We start from the raw sequence: 17,893 nt of genomic DNA, 5'->3' as shown, positions 1-17,893 counted from the left end.
CATGGCCACCCGTACGGCGCACTGTGCCAGTCGTGCTCCGGGATTCGGGGGCGGCGGGCTTCACTGTAGCCATGCCCCGTCTCATCGCCGTTAGGTTGGTGCAAACTTCGGGGGTACGGTCTTGACCTCTTTATGGGAGCCGGCTTCTCGGAGTCGGCCTTCTCACGGCTGGCTTCGTGAAGTCGGCCTTCCCATGGCTTTCTTCATGAGGGCTAAAGTCGGGCCGCCTCCCAAAAGCCGGCCTGGATAACAGCCGGCAAGGGGAAGGCGGCCCCACGTCTTGGATTCTTGAGAGCCGGACGAGCTTGTAATTTTTTCAGAAGGGCCAGGGGAAGCCGGCTAGGCTACCCATGGCTATTTACTCCGACAATTACATTATTTGCCATTTGCCTCTCGTTTTCCTCTCCCCCCAATTCACCCTTACCGTTTTATTCGCCCTCTCTCTCTCTCTATCCTCCCTCTCTGTTTGCCTCTTTGTTTGCTTGTGTGTTAGTTTGTTTGCTTGTTGTCATGGCTAGTCCTCTTTCTGCTCCTATGTCCCCCGAGTTTGAAGTCCTTCACTTCAAACAAAGGCAAGGAGAAAACTTAAAGGATGCTTGGTTTAGAATGATGGAATCTTATCGTAAATGCACCCTAGAAGTAAATTTCAGAATTTTGCTTCGCAACTTTTATGTTGGGCTTAATATGTCTCATAGACAACTTTTGGATTGTGTTGCCAAAGGCAATTTTATTGAAATTGATCCTAGTATCGCGCATGAAATTATAAAAGGTATAGTAGGAACTTTACCTCAACAAAAGGGGCCCCATCATACCCAAGAGAAAATGCATGTTTTTGAGAAAATTTGCGAAGTAACTAAGATTTTACAGAAATCTTTGGAACCTCTTAAGAGCGTTAGCGTAAATCTTCACCGCATGAATATGTTGATTACTCTTTGCAATAAGCGGTTGGATTCCTTAGATCTCAAGATCTCTGAATATGAAGGGAAAAGTAAAGAACCTCCCGGATTTGAGCATAACATCGCTAAAAGAATTAAGAATCAAGATGACAATACCTAGATCTATCCTCGCTTGTTATGCCTAGGTAGGGGCGTTAAACGATAGCGCTTGTTGGGAGGCAACCCAATTTTAGTTTTATTCCTTGCTTTTTGCTCCTGTTTAGTAATAAATAAAGTATCTAGCCTCTGTTTTGGTTTTTTTTTGTGTGTGTTTAATTAGTGTTTGTGCCAAGTAGAACCGTTGGGAAGACTTTGGGAAAGTCTTGTTGAACTTGCTGTAAAAAACAGAAACTTTAGCGCTCACGAGAACTGTTTCCATTTTTATTTGAAGAGTGCTATTTAGTTAATTCTTTTTGAAGATTATTAATAGATAAATTCCTCACGTCCAGCAATTTATTTTAGAATTTTTGGGGTTCCAGATCTTGCGCTAGCTACAGATTACTACAGACTGTTCTGTTTTTGACAGATTCTGTTTTTCGTGTATTGTTTGCTTATTTTGATGAATCTATGGCTAGTAAAATAGTTTATAATCCATAGAGAAGTTGGAATACAGTAGGTTTAACACCAATACAAATAAAGAATGAGTTCATTACAGTACCTTGAAGTGGTATTTTGTTTTCTTTCGCTTACGGAGCTCACGAGTTTTCTATTTTGAGTTTTGTGTTGTGAAGTTTTCAAGTTTTGGGTAAGAATTTGATGGATTATGGAACAAGGAGTGGCAAGAGCCTAAGCTTGGGGATGCCGTTGGCACCCCCAAGATAATCCAAGGACACCAAAAAGTCAAAGATTGGGGATGCCCCGGAAGGCATCCCCTCTTTCGTCCACTTCCATCGGTAACTTTACTTGGAGCTATATTTTTGTTCACCAACATGATATGTGTTTTGCTTGGAGAGTCTTGTATTATTTTTGTCTTTGTTTGCTAGTATGCCACAATCATCGTCCTTGCTGTACACACCTTTTGAGAGAGCCATACATGAATTAAAATTTGATAGAATACTCTATGTGCTTCACTTATATCTTTTGAGCGTTATAATTTTGCTCTATGTGCTTCACTTATATATTTTGAGCTAAGTAATTTTGCTCTATGTGCTTCACTTATATCTTTTGAGCTAAGTAATTTTGCTCTATGTTCTTCACTTAGATCTTTTAGAGCACGGTGGTGGATTTGTTTTAAAGAAACTATTGATCTCTCATGCTTCACTTAAATTATTTTGAGAGTCTATTAATAGCATGGTAATTTTCTTAATAATAATATGCTTGGTATTCAAGATTTGTGAAACTTTCTTTTGAGTGTGTTGAATACTAAGAAAAAATTGAAGCATGATAATTGTTTTGAGATATGGAGGTGATAATATTAAAGTCATGCTAGTGGAGTAGTTGTGAACTTAAAGAATACGTGTGTTGAAGTTTGTGATTCCCGTAGCATGCACGTATGGTGAACCGTTATGTGATAAAGTCGGAGCATGATTTATTTATTGATTGTCTTCCTTATGAGTGGCGGTCGGGGACGAGCGATGGTCTTTTCCTACCAATCTATCCCCCTAGGAGCATGCGCGTAGTAATTTGCTTTGATAACTTCTAGATTTTTATAATAAGTATATGAGTTCTTTATGACTAATGTTGAGTCCATGGATCATACGCACTCTCACCCTTCCACCTTTGCTAGCCTCTCTAATACCGCGCACCTTTCGCCGGTATCATACACCTACCATATACCTTCCTCAAAACAGCCACCATACCTACCTATTATGGCATTTCCATAGCCATTCCGAGATATATTGCCATGCAACATTCCATCGTCTAGTTCATCATGACACATCCATCATTGTCATATTGCTTCGCATGATCATGTAGTTGACATAGTATTTGTGGCAAAGCCACCGTTCATAATTTTCATACATGTCACTCTTGATTCATTGCATATCCCGGTACACCGCCGGAGGCATTCATATAGAGTCATACTTTGTTTTAGTATCGAGTTGTAGTCATTGAGATGTAAATAAATAGAAGTGTGATTATCATCATTCAATAGAGCATTGTCCCAAAAAAATAGAAAGGCCAAAGAAAAAAAGAAGGTCCAAAAAAGGGGCAATGCAACTATCTCTTTTTCCACACTTGTGCTTCAAAGTAGCACCTTGATATAGCGAGTCTCATATATTGTGCTTCAAAGTAGCACCATGTTCTTCATATAGAGAGTCTCATATGTTGTCACTTTCATTTACTAGTGGGAATTTTACATTATAGAACTTGGCTTGTATATTCCAATGACGGGCTTCCTCAAAATTGCCCTAGGTCTTCATGAGCAAGCAAGTTGGATGCACACCCACTAGTTTCCTTTGTTGAGCTTTCATACATTTATAGCTCTAGTGCATCCGTTGCATGGCAATCTCTACTCACTCACATTGATATATATTGATGGGCATCTCCATAGCCCGTTGATACGCCTAGTTGATGTGAGACTATCTTATCCTTTTTGTCTTCTCCACAACCACAATTCTATTCCACCCATAGTGCTATATCCATGGCTCACGCTCATGTATTGCGTGAAGATTGAAAAAGTTTTGAAAAAGTTAGAGTATGAAACAATTGCTTGGCTTGTCATCGGGGTTGTGCATGATTTAAATACTTTGTGTGGGGAAGATGGAGCATAGCGAGGCTATATGATTTTGTAGGGATAACTTTCTTTGGCCATGTTATTTTGAGAAGACATAATTGCTTTGTTAGTATGCTTGAAGTATTATTATTTTTTATGTCAAGATAAACTTTTGTCTTGAATCTTTCTAATCTGAATATTCATACCACAATTAAGAAGATTTGCATTGAAATTATGCCAAGTAGCACTCCGCATCAAAAATTCTCTTTGTATCATTTACCTACTTGAGGACGAGCAGGAATTAAGCTTGGGGATGCCTGATACGTCTCCAACGTATCTATAATTTTTGATTGCTCCATGCTATATTATCTACTATTTTGGACTATATTGGGCTTTATTTTCCACTTTAATATTATTTTTGGGACTAACCTATTAACCGGAGGCCCAGCCCAGAATTGCTGTTTTTTTTCCTATTTCAGTGTTTCCGAGAAACAGAACATCAAACGGAGTCCAAACGAAATAAAATCTTCGGGAACGTGATTTTCTCACCGAACGTGATCCAGGAGACTTGGACCCTACTGCAAGGGATCAAAGAGGAGGTCACGAGGGTGGGGCCGCCCCCCTAGGGCGTGCCCCCTGCCTCGTGGGCCCCTCGGTGCTCCACCGACGTACTCCTTCCTCCTATATATACCTACGTACCCCCAAACGATCAGAACAGGAGCCAAAAACCTAATTCCACCGCCGCAACTTTCTGTATCCACGAGATCCCATCTTGGGGCCTGTGCCGGAGCTCCGCCGGAAGAGGGCCGTCATCATGGAGGGCTTCTACATCACCATAGCCTCTCCGATGAAGTGTGAGTAGTTTACCTCAGACCTTCGGGTCCATAGTTAGTAGCTGGATGGCTTCTTCTCTCTCTTTGAATCTCAATACAAAGTTATCCCCCTCTATCGTGGAGATCTATTCGATGTAATCTTCTTTTTGCGGTGTGTTTGTTGAGATCGATGAATTGTGGGTTTATGATCAAGTCTATCTATGAATAATAATTGAATCTTCTCTGAATTATTTTATGCATGATTGGTTATCTTTGCAAGTCTCTTCGAGTTATCCGTTTGGTTTGGCCAACTAGATTGGTAGTTCTTGCCATGGGAGAAGTGCTTAGCTTTGGGTTCGATCTTGCGGTGTCCTTTCCTAGTGACAAAAGGGGAAGCAAGGCACGTATTGCATCGTTGCCATTGAGGATAACAAGATGAGGTTTATTTCATATTGCATGAATTTATCTCTCTACATCATGTCATCTTGCGTAAGGCGTTACTCTATTTTTAACATAATGAAATCTTTTTCGTCGTCAGATGACATTTCCTATGTTCATATAGGTGAAACATTAAACACCTATTACTATCTAACATTAATTAATATCTAGCCAAATATATATTCATTTAACATTTGACATTAATATATCTAACTATATTCATCTCTAACAATTGACATTACTATATATTTAACTTTTCTATCTAATTCATCTAACATTCGACATTAATCTAACATTTATATAAACTCAAAATATATAAAAAAATTAAATAAACAGAAAAACTCATTAACAAATAATATTTTAATTAGATCATCAAATCTCAGATACCTAAATTTTCTTACTAAAAATAAACTAGTTATATTAATTATTGAACTAGTTCAAATCTCATATACCTAAATAAACTAGTTATATTAATTATTGAACTAGTTCAAATCTCATATACCTAAATACAAACTAGTTCGACGATTTTCTTACTAAAAATAAACTAGTTATATTAATTATTGAACTAGTTCAAATCTCATATACTTAAATAAACTAGTTCGATAATTTTCTTACTAAAAATAAACTAGTTATATTAATTATTCAACTAGTTCAAATCTCTAGTTCGACAATTTTCTATCTAGCTAATTCATCTAACATTCGACATTAATCAAACATTCGATCATCTAATTAACTTTTCTAAAAAACAGAAAATAAGTAAAAAATGTGTGTGTGTGTATGTGTGTGTAGTGTGTACGTATATATGTGTGTGTATGTGTGTATGTGTGCGGCCCCGTACGCCGCCGCCCCGTACGTACGAGCGGGGGCGCCGGCGTACGGGGCGGGGGCGGCGGCGTACGTACGGGCGGGGGCGCCGCCGTACGGGCCGGGTGTGACGACGACGGACGGCGGCACGGCTGGTATACGCGAGAGCGAGAGACGTACGGGACCGCGGCGGGACGACGACGGACGGCGGCACGCGGCGTTCGGGGCGGCGGCGGGGACAGCGACGACGACGACGGACGACGGGCGACGGGCGGCGAGGACGGGTTCGAGCGGCGCGCGAGAGGTTGGAGACGAAAGAAGTGGGAAGATCTAACTGAATTTTCGTAAGTGTTGTATATATAGGAAAAGCCTTTAGTACCGGTTGGAGCCACCAACCGGTACTAAAGGCCTCGTGCTGCCACCCCAAAGTTTAGTCCCACCTCGCCGGGCGAAGGGCAGCCGCACTGGTTTATAAACCCAGTCGCGGCTACCTCTTCGAACTCCTCTATATAGCAGGCTTGTGGGCATAAACTCTGCGCGTTGCCCTGTGAGTCTGCTGGGCCTTTAAGGCCTGTAATTGCACGCCTGTGGCCTAGCAGGCCCACAGGCCAGCGCCCCAATTTTTTTATAGTTTTTTTTCTTTTCTGCTTTATTTTCTTCTATTTATTTTTGTGTAGTTTTTTATATAGTTTTTTCTTTTCTGTTATATTTATTTTCTTCTATTTATTTGTGAGTAGTTTTATTCATCTAGTTTGCCAAAATTTAACATTTTCAGAGTTCATTTTGTAGTGATTTTCAATTTCACGGTCATTTTGTGAACGATTGAAAAATAGCAAATATAATTTTTTTTCTTTTCTGCTTTATTTTTTCTTCTATTTATTTCTGAGTAGTTTTTTCTTTTCTAATATATTTATTTTCTTTTATTTATTTCTGAGTAGTTTTTTTATATAGTTTTTTTCTTTCCAGCTATAGTTTTTTTTCTTTCCAGCTATTTTTTTCTTTTTTGCTATTTTTTCTTTTCTGCAAAACTAGATGGTCAAAGTCTGGAGTTATAACCAAAGTTTAAAAAAAAGAAATGCCGACGTGCAATTAGTTTTTGCCATAACAGAAGAAGTCCGGAGTTGTAATAAGTTAGTAAAAATAAAAAAGAGGTGCAATGCTCGTTAATTTGCTTCAAGCCTTTCGGAATAGTGTAAACTGCACTGTGCGAAGCTCCGTGCAATCTACCATATTCGTGAAGGCTTGAAGCTAAGCAACGTGAGCATTGAGCCTCTTCTTCATCATCTCTGCACTCAGGGCTTATAAACCGCTCCTAGTCCTTCTTTCTTGGCGAGGTGGGACTAAAAACAGCTTGTCATAACCTCATTGGTACCGGTTCGTGGTACGAACCGGCACTAAATGGTGATGGTGGGGCCATAGCCTGACCGCAGGCTGACACAGCCTCTTTAGTATCGGTTCATGGCATGAACCGGTAGTAAAGGTTCGCCACGAACCGGTGCTATTGATCGCCGCCACGAACCGGTGCTATTGTATACATTAGTGCCGGCTGAAATTCAAAGCGGCACTATTATGCTTCACGTTTGACCCTTTTTCTACTAGCGAAACATGCTCTAATTAGTACAGTATATTACGTACAATCATGTCAATCCTACAACGGGGGCAAACCACAACACACCAAATTCCTAGCTATAAACATATTTATTTAGGCGATCACTACGCCTTCTTCTACGTTATGGCTGTCGCGGTATTATCACAGCAACTCCTGGTGCCGATTCCTCTGAATTAGATGAGCAGTGAGTAGACAGGTAACTGAACCGACAAGCAGCAAAGCCCTTAATTATAAGCACAGGTTCCATCTGAAACTGGGGGCAGGATAAGTCAGGCTATAGAAATATCGTGGATCAACGTAACACAAAATCACTCAACGGTTCAGTTTCAACGATAAAAACAGTGCACATACATGAGCTTCTTCTGAAGACATGTCAGCACCATGCGGAAGACACGACCAATACTCTACTCTTCCAACCAAGGTAAAGGACTCCGTCCCTTTCCTCAAGCCTGTAGCAACTGTGGTAGTTATCCAGCAGCGTTTTGATGGTGTTGTTCACCAGCGAACTCAGTGGGTACGGCCTAAATCCAGCCATTGCAAACCTTGCCTTCCATTTCCCAAACGCCTCAAGCCTCTCAACCCTTTCAGCACCCTCACACGCTATTAAATTGATGACATCCCTTGCAAGACAGTGCTGCTCTGTGCTAATCCGTCTCTTATCATCCCTTGGGAGAGCAACATCTATTGACTCAAACATTGCCGTATAGTATTCGAAGGTCTCCAAGTATCTTGAGAAGAATGGAGCTGTGTTTGTATTCGACTCCTGCTCAACAAGAGTCATAACCCTGGGGGATAGGCTCTTGATCATTCTTATAATCCTGTTCCGGTGATTTTCCGTGCTCACGCTTTCATCAGGAGTATGATGCAGCTCATAGGCGAAATTCACTTCAATGACCTCCCCGGGCCTTATATCAAGATGCTCAAGATAAACCTCATGGCTAGCAGCATGAACAGCATTGAACTCAAAGGGCATGCCACACGACGCAGAGACACTATGCAATCTTGTCCCAACCATATCCAGTCCACCACCTCGGGCATAAGCAGAGTTTGAGTCATCTATGCCAGTGATTCTTAGGCATGGTGGACCCCCAGACCTCGCTGCAAGAGCCTCAATGATAGTTATCCACTGGCTCCCCTGTGCGATATGGAAATCGATGATGTGAACGAAGTTCTCGCTTTTGATAGCCTCTGCTATGGCACCATTGGCTGACATGTAACTAAACCTGTAGAATGGGCAGATCTCACAAAGGTGATGCATGTGAGATATTAACTCAGAGCTTGTAGGTTCTTTGCACTTCAAGGATTTATACAGCTTACTTCCAGAGAAAGAGAGCCTGGCCACAAGCCCTTCCAACATGTATGCTCCTAGGCGTTGCATTGGATCTCCAGAGATAGACACCAGCTGACGTAGCTCAGATATCAGCACTTCTGTATGTATATCATTCTCTGCAGCAGCCTTACCACATGCTATGATCACCTGCTTCAAGTCTCCTGTATTAATTCCCAGAACCTGTCTCCAGTTACCTTGTTTCAAAAGATTCTTGGCTTGCAATAAGCTCTTGGGGCTGTCACAGGATATGTCCAATTCAGGCCCAAGAATTGCATTTTCTAGAGTGTTGTTAAACCATATAATGTTCAGGTCCAAGGGGCGCATCACGCACCGGTTTAGTTGAGATAAGTTTCGGTCTAGGTTGGTTAGAGTATATGGTTGTAATCTCCTCATGTATATATTATCTCTACTTTCCTTGTACCTCAAGATGTAATCTCAACAAACTTGTATGCTTATCAGGGATATGCCCCTGCCTATATTAACACGAAACCGTCGCCTCGAGAGAGGTACGACGTTCTCCGCTGTTTCACATGGTATACAGAGCCACCTCTATCCATCGCATCTAGCAAAACCCATCCACCGCCAGCCATGTCGTCCTCCTCCAGCACCGTCCAGGCTTCCCTTGGGCAGGTTGCAGAAAACCTCACCCGCACCAACTACGTCTTGTGGCGTGCGTAGGTGACACCGCAGCTGAGAGGGGCTGGCCTCTTCGGCTACACCGACGGCTCCATGCCGGAACCTATCAAGATCCTCGTCACGAAGGACAAAGATGGGAAAGAAGAGCAGACGCCGAACCCTCTCCAACCGATCTGGTTCAAAGAAGGGTAGCAGGTACTCGGATACTTGCTCAATACTCTCACCAAAGAGGTCCTCGTGCAGGTTACCTCCATCGCCATGCCGCACGAGCTCTGGGCGGCTCTCACCCACATGTTCTCGTCGCAGTCTCGAGCCCGCATCAACAACATCCGGGTTGCTCTCTCCACGGCGCAGAAGGGGACGCAATCTGTTGCCGCCTACTTCGCCCAGATGAGAGCACTCGCCGATGAGCTCGCAGCCGCCGGAAAGCCCATCGATGACGATGAGCTTGTGTCCTACATCACCGCCGGCCTCGACATGGAGTATCAACCCCTCGTCTCCGCCAATGACAAGCGCACCGACACCATCAGCATCGATGACCTCTACGCTTAGATGAGCAACTTTGATCAGCTCTTCGCCCTCTACAACAACAACTCGGGTGGGGGCTTCAAGTCATCTGCCAATGTGGGCTCTCGCGGCGGCGGCCGCGGCGGTGGCGGCTCACGCTACCGTGGACCTCCGCGCGGCAAGGGCAAGCCGCCATCTGGCGGAAACAGCAGCGGCGGCAACTCCTCCCGTGGTGGCGGCGGTGGCGGCGGGCGGCCCTCCAACAACAACAATAGGGGCCGCCGTGGTGGCAGGCCTCGCGCCAACCTTGATGCGCCGCGATGCCAAATCTGCGGCAAGCTAGGCCACACCGCACGTGACTGCTGGTATCGCTATGAATATGATGGCGAATCCTCACAAGATGAGAAGGTTGCAGGTGCTGCTGATGGCTCCTACGGCATCGACACGAACTGGTACGTGGACAGTGGTGCAACTGACCACATCACGAGCGAGCTGGAAAAGGTGACAGTTCGTGAGAAGTACCATGGACAAGACCAAGTTCACACTGCCAACGGAGAAGGTATGAGCATTAGCCACGTTGGTCATTCAGTGACCCCCCATAGAAATATCCGTCTAAGAAAATTTTTGCATGTCCCTAGTGCTTCTAAAAATCTCCTTTCAGTTCATCGCATTGCCATTGACAACCATGTATTCCTTGAGTTTCATCCGTTTTTTTTGATCAAGGATCAGGTCACGAAGAAAATTTTGTATCGAGGTAGATGCGTTCGAGGGTTGTACCCGTTGATTTCGGAGCTTAGGAGATTGAATAAACAAGCCTATGGTGTCACCAAAGTCTCTTCAACACGGTGGCATGATAGATTAGGGCATGCATCTTTTTCTTTAGTTGAACATTTGCTTAAAAAGAATAAGCTCCCGTTTGTTGGTGAGCGAGATCGTGAAACAATTTGTGATTCATGTCAGTGTGCTAAAAGTCATCAACTAGCTTATCCTGTGTCTACAAGCATCTCCACCAAACCTCTTGAGCTCATTTTTTCCGACGTTTGGGGTCCTGCACCTAAATCAGTTGGCAGACACACTTATTACGTAAGTTTTATCGATGACTATAGCAAGTACACATGGATCTATCTCATCAAAAAGAAATCTGATGTCTTTCAAGTTTTTCACAACTTTCAAGCACTAGTAGAAAGAAAGTTTGATTGCAAAATCCTAGCTCTCCAATCCGATTGGGGAGGGGAGTACCGCAACCTCAACTCCTTTTTTCAGCAAGTTGGCATATCACATCACGTGTCATGCCCCCATGCTCACCAGCAAAACGGATCAGCCGAGCGCAAGCACAGGCATATAGTTGAAGTCGGCTGGCCTTACTTGCTGTTGCCTCTATGCCTTTGAAATTCTGGGATGAGGCCTTTCTCACCGTAGTCCACCTCATAACATGTTGCCAAGTAGAGTCATCAACAATGAATCTCCAGTAGAACGTCTCCTTCACACAAAACCAGATTACACATCTCTACGAGTGTTTGGGTGTGCGTGTTGGCCGAATCTTCGGCCATACAACAACCGCAAACTCATCTTCCGATCCAAACAGTGTGTTTTCTTGGGCTATAGTCCACAACATAAGGGTGTAAAATTTCTTGATGTATCCACCGGATGTGTCTATATTTCCCGTGATGTTGTGTTTGATGAAACTGTTTTCCCTTTTGCACAACTTCATCCCAACACCGGAGCCCTTCTTCAAAAGGAGATTCTTCTTCTACCTTCACACCTCACGGGTCGTGCCAATGGGGATGTTTTAGACACTAATGATCAATTGTTGACTAATCCTCTTACTGGTGATGGTCTTGAGTCTTGTGATGCAACAGAAAAAAAATTGTGCAGAAATCGGTGAAGAAATCAGCCCAAATCATCATTTTATGCTTCCTGGACAAAACAGCAGCATCATCGGCGCGGATCTACCTTGGGATCCAGGCGCATCCTCCTCGGGATCGGTTCTGCGCCAGTCTGCCGCCCTGGCCCCCACGGGATCCGCGCCCTCCGCGCCAGGCCGATCTGCCTCGAGCCCCGCATCGCCACACGCCACCAGCGGCTCGGTGGATCGCCCGGTCATCGCTCCGCGCCAACCAACCAGCGCCAACTCCAGCCGCCCGCGCCTGACCCCGCGCCCAGCCCCGCGTCTGGCCCCGCACCTGGTCGGTTTAGCCCCGACACGCGCTGCTACGCGCGGCGCCCATCGCGGCAGGATACGGGCGCTGATTCCGGTGCGGATCCCGCTGCAGCTCCTGTCCCACCGGCGCAATCATTGCGAAATCATGCGCCCCCTGCTAGATCGGGATCCTCTGCAACGACTTCTTCTTCAGCTTCACGTGCGCCGGCCACAGAAGATCCGGTCCGCATGTCCTCGCCCAGCGAGCCTGCAACTGTTCCTGGCGCTGGATCTTCTGCTGATCCTTCTACACCACCTCGCACTAGGCTTCAGAGGGGAGTTACTCAACCCAAAATTACAAGTCTTTAGCAAAGTTTGGACTTGCTTGTGTTTCACATGAACCAGATATTCCACACTCTGTTGCAGAAGCTCTAGGCGATCCCAAGTGGCAGAAGGCTATGGAAGATGAATACATGGCGCTCCACAAAAATAAAACTTGGCACTTAGTTCCAGCACGTCAAGGCAAAGGTAAAAATGTTATAGATTGTAAATGGGTCTTCAGAATTAAAAAGAAATCTGATGGCACCATAGATCGTTATAAGGCTAGAATAGTTGCAAAAGGTTTTAAACAAAGGTGCGGTTTAGACTATGAGGATACTTTTAGTCCTGTAGTAAAGGCTGCTACTATTCGCCTCGTTTTGTCTATTGCCGTATCCAGAGGATGGAGTCTACACCAGCTAGATGTTCAGAACGCGTTTCTTTATGGTGTTCTGGAATAGGAAGTGTTCATGAAACAACCTCCTGGGTTTGAAAATAGACAAAAACCCCTCCACATATGCAAGCTTGACAAGGCTCTATATGGATTAAAACAAGCTCCTAGAGCATGGTATTCTTGGTTGAGTTCAAAGCTTCAAGGACTTGGGTTTGCTCCATCCAAGTCTGACACCTCACTGTTTATTTTCAACAAGTCAAATACATCTATATTTGTACTTATATATGTTGATGATATTATTGTCACAAGCTCATCTGATGAAGCTATTTCAGCACTGCTCAAGGATTTGAACTCTGAGTTTGCTCTCAAGGATCTAGGAGACTTGCACTACTTCCTTGGCATTGAAGTAAAAAGAAATGGAGATGAGCTTCACTTGTCCCAAGAGGAGTATGCCACTGATCTTGTAGCAAGAGCAGGGTTGCAAGGTTGCAAGGCAGCTCCAACACCTCTATCCATCTCTGAGAAACTATCCTTAACAGAAGGGAAACTCTTGAATCAAGAGGACAGCACCAGGTATAGAAGTATGGTTGGTGCACTGCAATATTTAACTCTGACTAGGCCTGATATTTCTTTTGCTGTGAACAAAGTATGTCAGTTCCTTCATGCACCCACTACGGTACATTTGACAGCTGCAAAACGCATACTCAGATATGTCAAGAATACTTTCAGTGTTGGACTCACCTTCACCAAGTCACCATCAACACTTGTAAGTGCCTTTTCTGACTCTGATTGGGCAGGTTGTCTTGATGACAGACGCTCAACAGGTGGTTTTGCAGTGTTCTTTAGTCCAAATTTAATCTCATGGTGTGCTAAGAAACAAGCTACTGTGTCTAGATCCAGCACAGAAGCAGAATACAAAGCACTAGCAAATGCTACTGCAGAAATTATTTGGGTTCAGTCATTACTGAAAGAGCTTGGGATACATAGTAAACAGGCTCCATGCTTATGGTGTGACAATCTGGGTGTCACCTATCTTTCTGCTAACCCAATATTTCATGCAAGAACAAAACATATCGAAATAGATTTTCACTTTGTCAGAGAAAGAGTAGCAGAAAAAAAAGCTGGATATATTCGGTCTCAAGACCAAGTTGCAGATGGCTTCACTAAAGCTTTGTCTACCAGAGGTTTTGAAGAATTTAAGCGTAATCTCAACTTGTCCAAGTTGTGATTATGGGAGGGTGTTAAACCATATAATGTTCAGGTCCAAGGGGCGCATCACGCACCGGTTTAGTTGAGATAAGTTTCGGTCTAGGTTGGTTAGAGTATATGGTTGTAATCTCCTCATGTATATCTTATCTCTACTTTCCTTGTACCTCAAGATGTAATCTCAACAAACTTGTATGCTTATCAGGGATATGCCCCTGCCTATATTAACACGAAACCGTCGCCTCGAGAGAGGTACGACGTTCTCCGCTGTTTCACAAGTGCCAAGAGAATCAGTTGTCGAGAAGTATTCAGTCTGTTCGTCAGTTAGACTTGCACCTGTGATCATCTCATCCGTTGGAACCTAGAATCCAGGAATCGTTAGGTGGTTCATGGAAAAATGCAGGATGGAATTGTTGATTGTGCCATAGCAGTAGGTAACTTTACTTACTGGTAGAAAATTGTGCAACGGAGTTGGCTGTGCTGAAAGTGATCCCTGATCATTTAAGATATTTGCATGTGTCATAGAAGCATCGGGCTGACCATGTCCTACAGCAAGTTGATCCCCAAAACTATCAGAAACAACAACAATAATAGTAGTAGTAATAACAATAATAATCTTGCAATGAAACAGAAATTACAGTATTGAGGATGTGTGATGCAAAACTAGGCAGGTGTTTAATATTGACCTTGATGCACCGTCTGTTCTTGCTTCGAATCACCAGCGTCATTGTTTGACAGGACTTCGGCCAGTGAGAACCCAATCAATGAATGTCGATCACCAAATTCTGCAATAAATTGAATTTTGAGAAACATACAACAACGAAGTTCATTGATGGAACGCAGTATTAAAGCTCACCGTTCTGTGCAGCTATGTCATTAGGATATTGCGATGTCCTTTTAGCTTGTACGGAAGGACCTGCATCATTGTTCAGAGGCACTGCACGGACAGGGCAGCCATTCATCATCAAATAATCAGGAATAAGAACCCCTGATTTTTCCCGCTCCTCGAGTTTCTTTAATGCGGACATTTTCCTGCTCTTCACTTTAAGCTGTAACAGAATCTTTCTTTTATGTCATCACCGTCATAATGTACTAGAACATGCTTGCTTTTATTTGGACTGCAGCAAAGCATCTGATGATCATAACTTTATAAAGCTTCTACATCATCGAAAAGCAATATTTTAGTGTGATAGCAATGTATTGGTGCCAGCAAAATGCTTCTATTTTCCCTGCTATTTTTATGATGAATTTGTCTTTTTATGGGTTTTCTTTAGGTGCACCGGGGTTGTCGCTAGCTCCCCCTTATGTTGAATTCTACTGTGATTGAAGGGGTTTAACAACACGCTTTTATCATACGCTTATAGGAAATAATAAACTCCACATTAGTAGTTTACCTTTTTTGGAAGGAAAACTGTAACGGGGGCCCCGGCGGTATAAATAGGATACAAACCAAAATTCATGTCCTCGGGTACTTGAACCCCGGTGGTGGGATTGTATTCCACTCCCCCAACCAAGTAAGCTAGGCTCACTTCTCTAACATCAATTTACCTTGTTTTTGTTCAGCAATGCAGTTATAGGTTAGCCAATAGCTGTTCATTGTGACGCTGAAGTATTCAAAGTTCCACAAGCAAATTTTGCTATACCTTGTTACCGTGACAACATTTGCAAGTTAATTGCCAGCACACTATTACTTTAGTGTATATCAACAGCCTAATTATGATGGACATGGAATAGTGTCACATGCATACCTGCTGAAACTGATCAAGGTCACTGACAGGAACATAATCTCCATTGGTCAGCACACCGACAAGATCATAAAAAACATTGAATAAGAGTTCACAATTTTCCTCTGCAACTCCATAAGAATAGATCTCAACCCCAGGATCACACGTGGTGGCATGTGTTACCATGGTACTCCAGTCCTCATCCTTCATGCCAGTAAGCTATTTGCCAGAAGTTAAGAGTTTTCTCAGCAAATAATGAAGTGCTTGTCATCCAGCACACTCCTCTTCGACGTGCGACTGCGCCATCTTTAAAATATGTGGTTTCTTGCAGCTCTGGCGGCCGCTTAGCCGCATCCAGGATTGGAACGCCATCAACACCCTCATCTCCGACCTTCGAGCGATGGCCTTCCGTGTGGCGCCCCCGCTTCCGCCGCCTCCTCCAGAGCCAGACTAGGCTTCCGGCTATCTCCGTTGGGCCGGTGTGCCGGCCTCTTTTTTTTTTTCCTTTTTTGGGCTTGTTGAGCTGTGCCCTCAGCATTAACCTTGGTACCTTGTTGTGTGTGTGAGTGCATTTGTGAACCTTCACGCCTTGTGCGTGTGTGTGGCTGTATTCGTGTTCCATGTTTGTGGATTGGGCGGTTTGCTTTACATACAAAGCGGGGCGAAAGCTTTTTTCGGTAATAATGAAGTGCTAGCAGATATTATAGTCCACATGAACATTTAGCATTATGCAGTCCAAACAAGTCCTAGGAGGTACTGGGCGTATTAATTATATCTGTTGCAGGTAATTTGAAACACTAAAGACTGTAGAAACATCATTACATTTTTAAAAGTCTATAACTATACATTTACCTTTTGGAGACCAGATTTATCTCTGTGATAATGACGCATCAAGCGCTTCACTGTAGTAATATTTTTATCAGCTAGGTCATTGCAAAGCTTCTCCTTTAGAGAAATGTTCTCCAAACGATGTACCGCTTCTTCTGTAGATGGAGGATACTTCTTTCCATTTACTGAAAGTAAACAAATGTTGGATGTCTTATGCCAATATATAGGATCGTTTCATTATGGATACCACTGTGTCTGATGATAATAGCATTCAGCAAAGGATTAATGTACATGGTAAGCTGCAAATCGATTTACCATGCATATTACTGATCTACGACCAAATATACAAACATTAGAAAATTAAGACGGTCCCATTCTTTCGGTATTCCACAGGAAATGGATAACTCAAAATAAAATATGTATTGAGCAAAGAAAATTGCAATCTCAATTTTGTTACAGAACTAGCCATTCCCTTCCAAAAGCAGAACATTAGTGCCAAGACTTCATATTTCCAGATAAATAATGCCACTGCATGTATAAGGCCATAAAACTTTATGAAAGATATGATGTGTGCTTTAATTATTTTTTTACTTGAATAATCTTGGCAGCCACTTAGAGGAGGAACATGTTTCTCAGCTGACAATGTCAAACAATAAACGTTTCATTGAATGAGCAGATTGCACCACTGTATTAAAATTTCCAATGCAGTACAATTAAAAATATTGATGCCCCGAATAGATAAAGGGTATACTCGTATACTCACATGCGCTTTGGTGGTCTTTGACGACAAAAGGATCAGTAATTGCTTCTTGAACTCTGACCGCAAGATCCTGTCTTTCAACTCTTGCTGTCAATCTTAACTTTTTCCTGTAGCTCTCCGTGAAGAAAAAGGAGCCAATACAGGCCTCACCATTTGTTAAATTAACTACAACTGTTAAGACTGACTCTTTCCCATTATACATATGTATCTGCTTGTTGAATTCCTCTTTGGTGAAGTCCGCTTGTCCTCGCTCAGTAAAGAAATCAGCATGGACTGCTAAAATCTCAATTTGCAATTTAGAAAGGTCGCCCTGTGTGATTTGCTTATCGTTTTCAAATATCACTACCTTAGCATTTTCTCCATTCAGCCATTGTACTGGACAACCAGTGTAAAGGGGGTCTTTTGGTCCTTCAACATCAACAAAGCGCAGCTTGACTCTAGTGGTGCCTCCAGATTCAGGAAAACCTGCCGATATCTGCCTAAATTTTAAAAGAAGATGAGTGAGACAGTTCCAAAAGGAAAATAAAAACATGTACGGCCAGAAAAAAAAATGCCAGATACCTAGGAGGCTCATAAATTCCATTAGGAAGCAAAGCTGCTTGTCGTTCACCAAGTTCTGCAATAGCTTAAATTTTGAGAAAAATGTAACAAACAAGATCAGTGGTGGAACATAGTATTAAAATTCACCTTGTTGTGCAGTCATGTCTGTAGGATATTGCCATGCCATTCTAGCTTGTTTGCCATGCCATCATTGTTCAGAGGCACTTCACTGACAGGGCGGCCATTGTTCATGAAATAA

General features: G+C 43.1%; 2 protein-coding genes and 1 pseudogene across 2 annotated transcripts; 1 reads left to right on the top strand and 2 right to left on the bottom strand.

The window, feature by feature from the left end:
* Positions 1–7,624: 7,624 nt before the first annotated feature.
* Positions 7,625–8,905, bottom strand: LOC125507389 (chitin-inducible gibberellin-responsive protein 2-like). The gene has a single exon (XM_048671973.2). The coding sequence runs from the start codon at positions 8,903–8,905 to the stop codon at positions 7,625–7,627; it is 1,281 nt and encodes a 426-aa protein (XP_048527930.2).
* Positions 8,906–9,646: 741 nt separating this feature from the next.
* LOC125511811 (small nucleolar RNA Z247) lies at positions 9,647–9,785 on the top strand (annotated as a pseudogene).
* A 3,443-nt stretch (positions 9,786–13,228) lies between these two features.
* Positions 13,229–17,797, bottom strand: LOC125510778 (calmodulin-binding protein 60 B-like). Its single transcript, XM_087524556.1, has 9 exons — positions 17,782–17,797; positions 17,656–17,719; positions 17,098–17,573; positions 16,359–16,519; positions 15,531–15,725; positions 14,639–14,831; positions 14,469–14,567; positions 14,231–14,328; positions 13,229–14,143 (listed from the first exon to the last, which is right to left on the bottom strand). The coding sequence occupies exons 1-9, from the start codon at positions 17,795–17,797 to the stop codon at positions 13,964–13,966; spliced, it is 1,482 nt and encodes a 493-aa protein (XP_087380682.1). The 3' UTR covers positions 13,229–13,963.
* Between the last annotated feature and the right edge of the window lie 96 nt (positions 17,798–17,893).

The sequence above is a fragment of the Triticum urartu genome, chromosome 5A (assembly GCF_056163025.1).
Source record: "Triticum urartu cultivar PI428250 chromosome 5A, HENAU_Tu73, whole genome shotgun sequence".
NCBI lineage: Eukaryota > Viridiplantae > Streptophyta > Magnoliopsida > Poales > Poaceae > Triticum > Triticum urartu.
The sequence above is the reverse complement of the archived record's forward strand: the minus strand, read 5'-3'. Positions and strand labels throughout refer to the sequence as shown.

Coding starts and splice junctions, on each gene's coding strand:
- LOC125507389 (XM_048671973.2), bottom strand. CDS start 8,905: ATGCGCCCCTTGGACCTGAACATTATATGGTTTAACAACACTCTAGAA.
- LOC125510778 (XM_087524556.1), bottom strand. Junction 16,520..17,097: donor CAAAGACCACCAAAGCGCAT/GTGAGTATACGA, acceptor GTTTACTTTCAG/TAAATGGAAAGAAGTATCCT. Junction 14,568..14,638: donor TGACATAGCTGCACAGAACG/GTGAGCTTTAAT, acceptor AATTTATTGCAG/AATTTGGTGATCGACATTCA.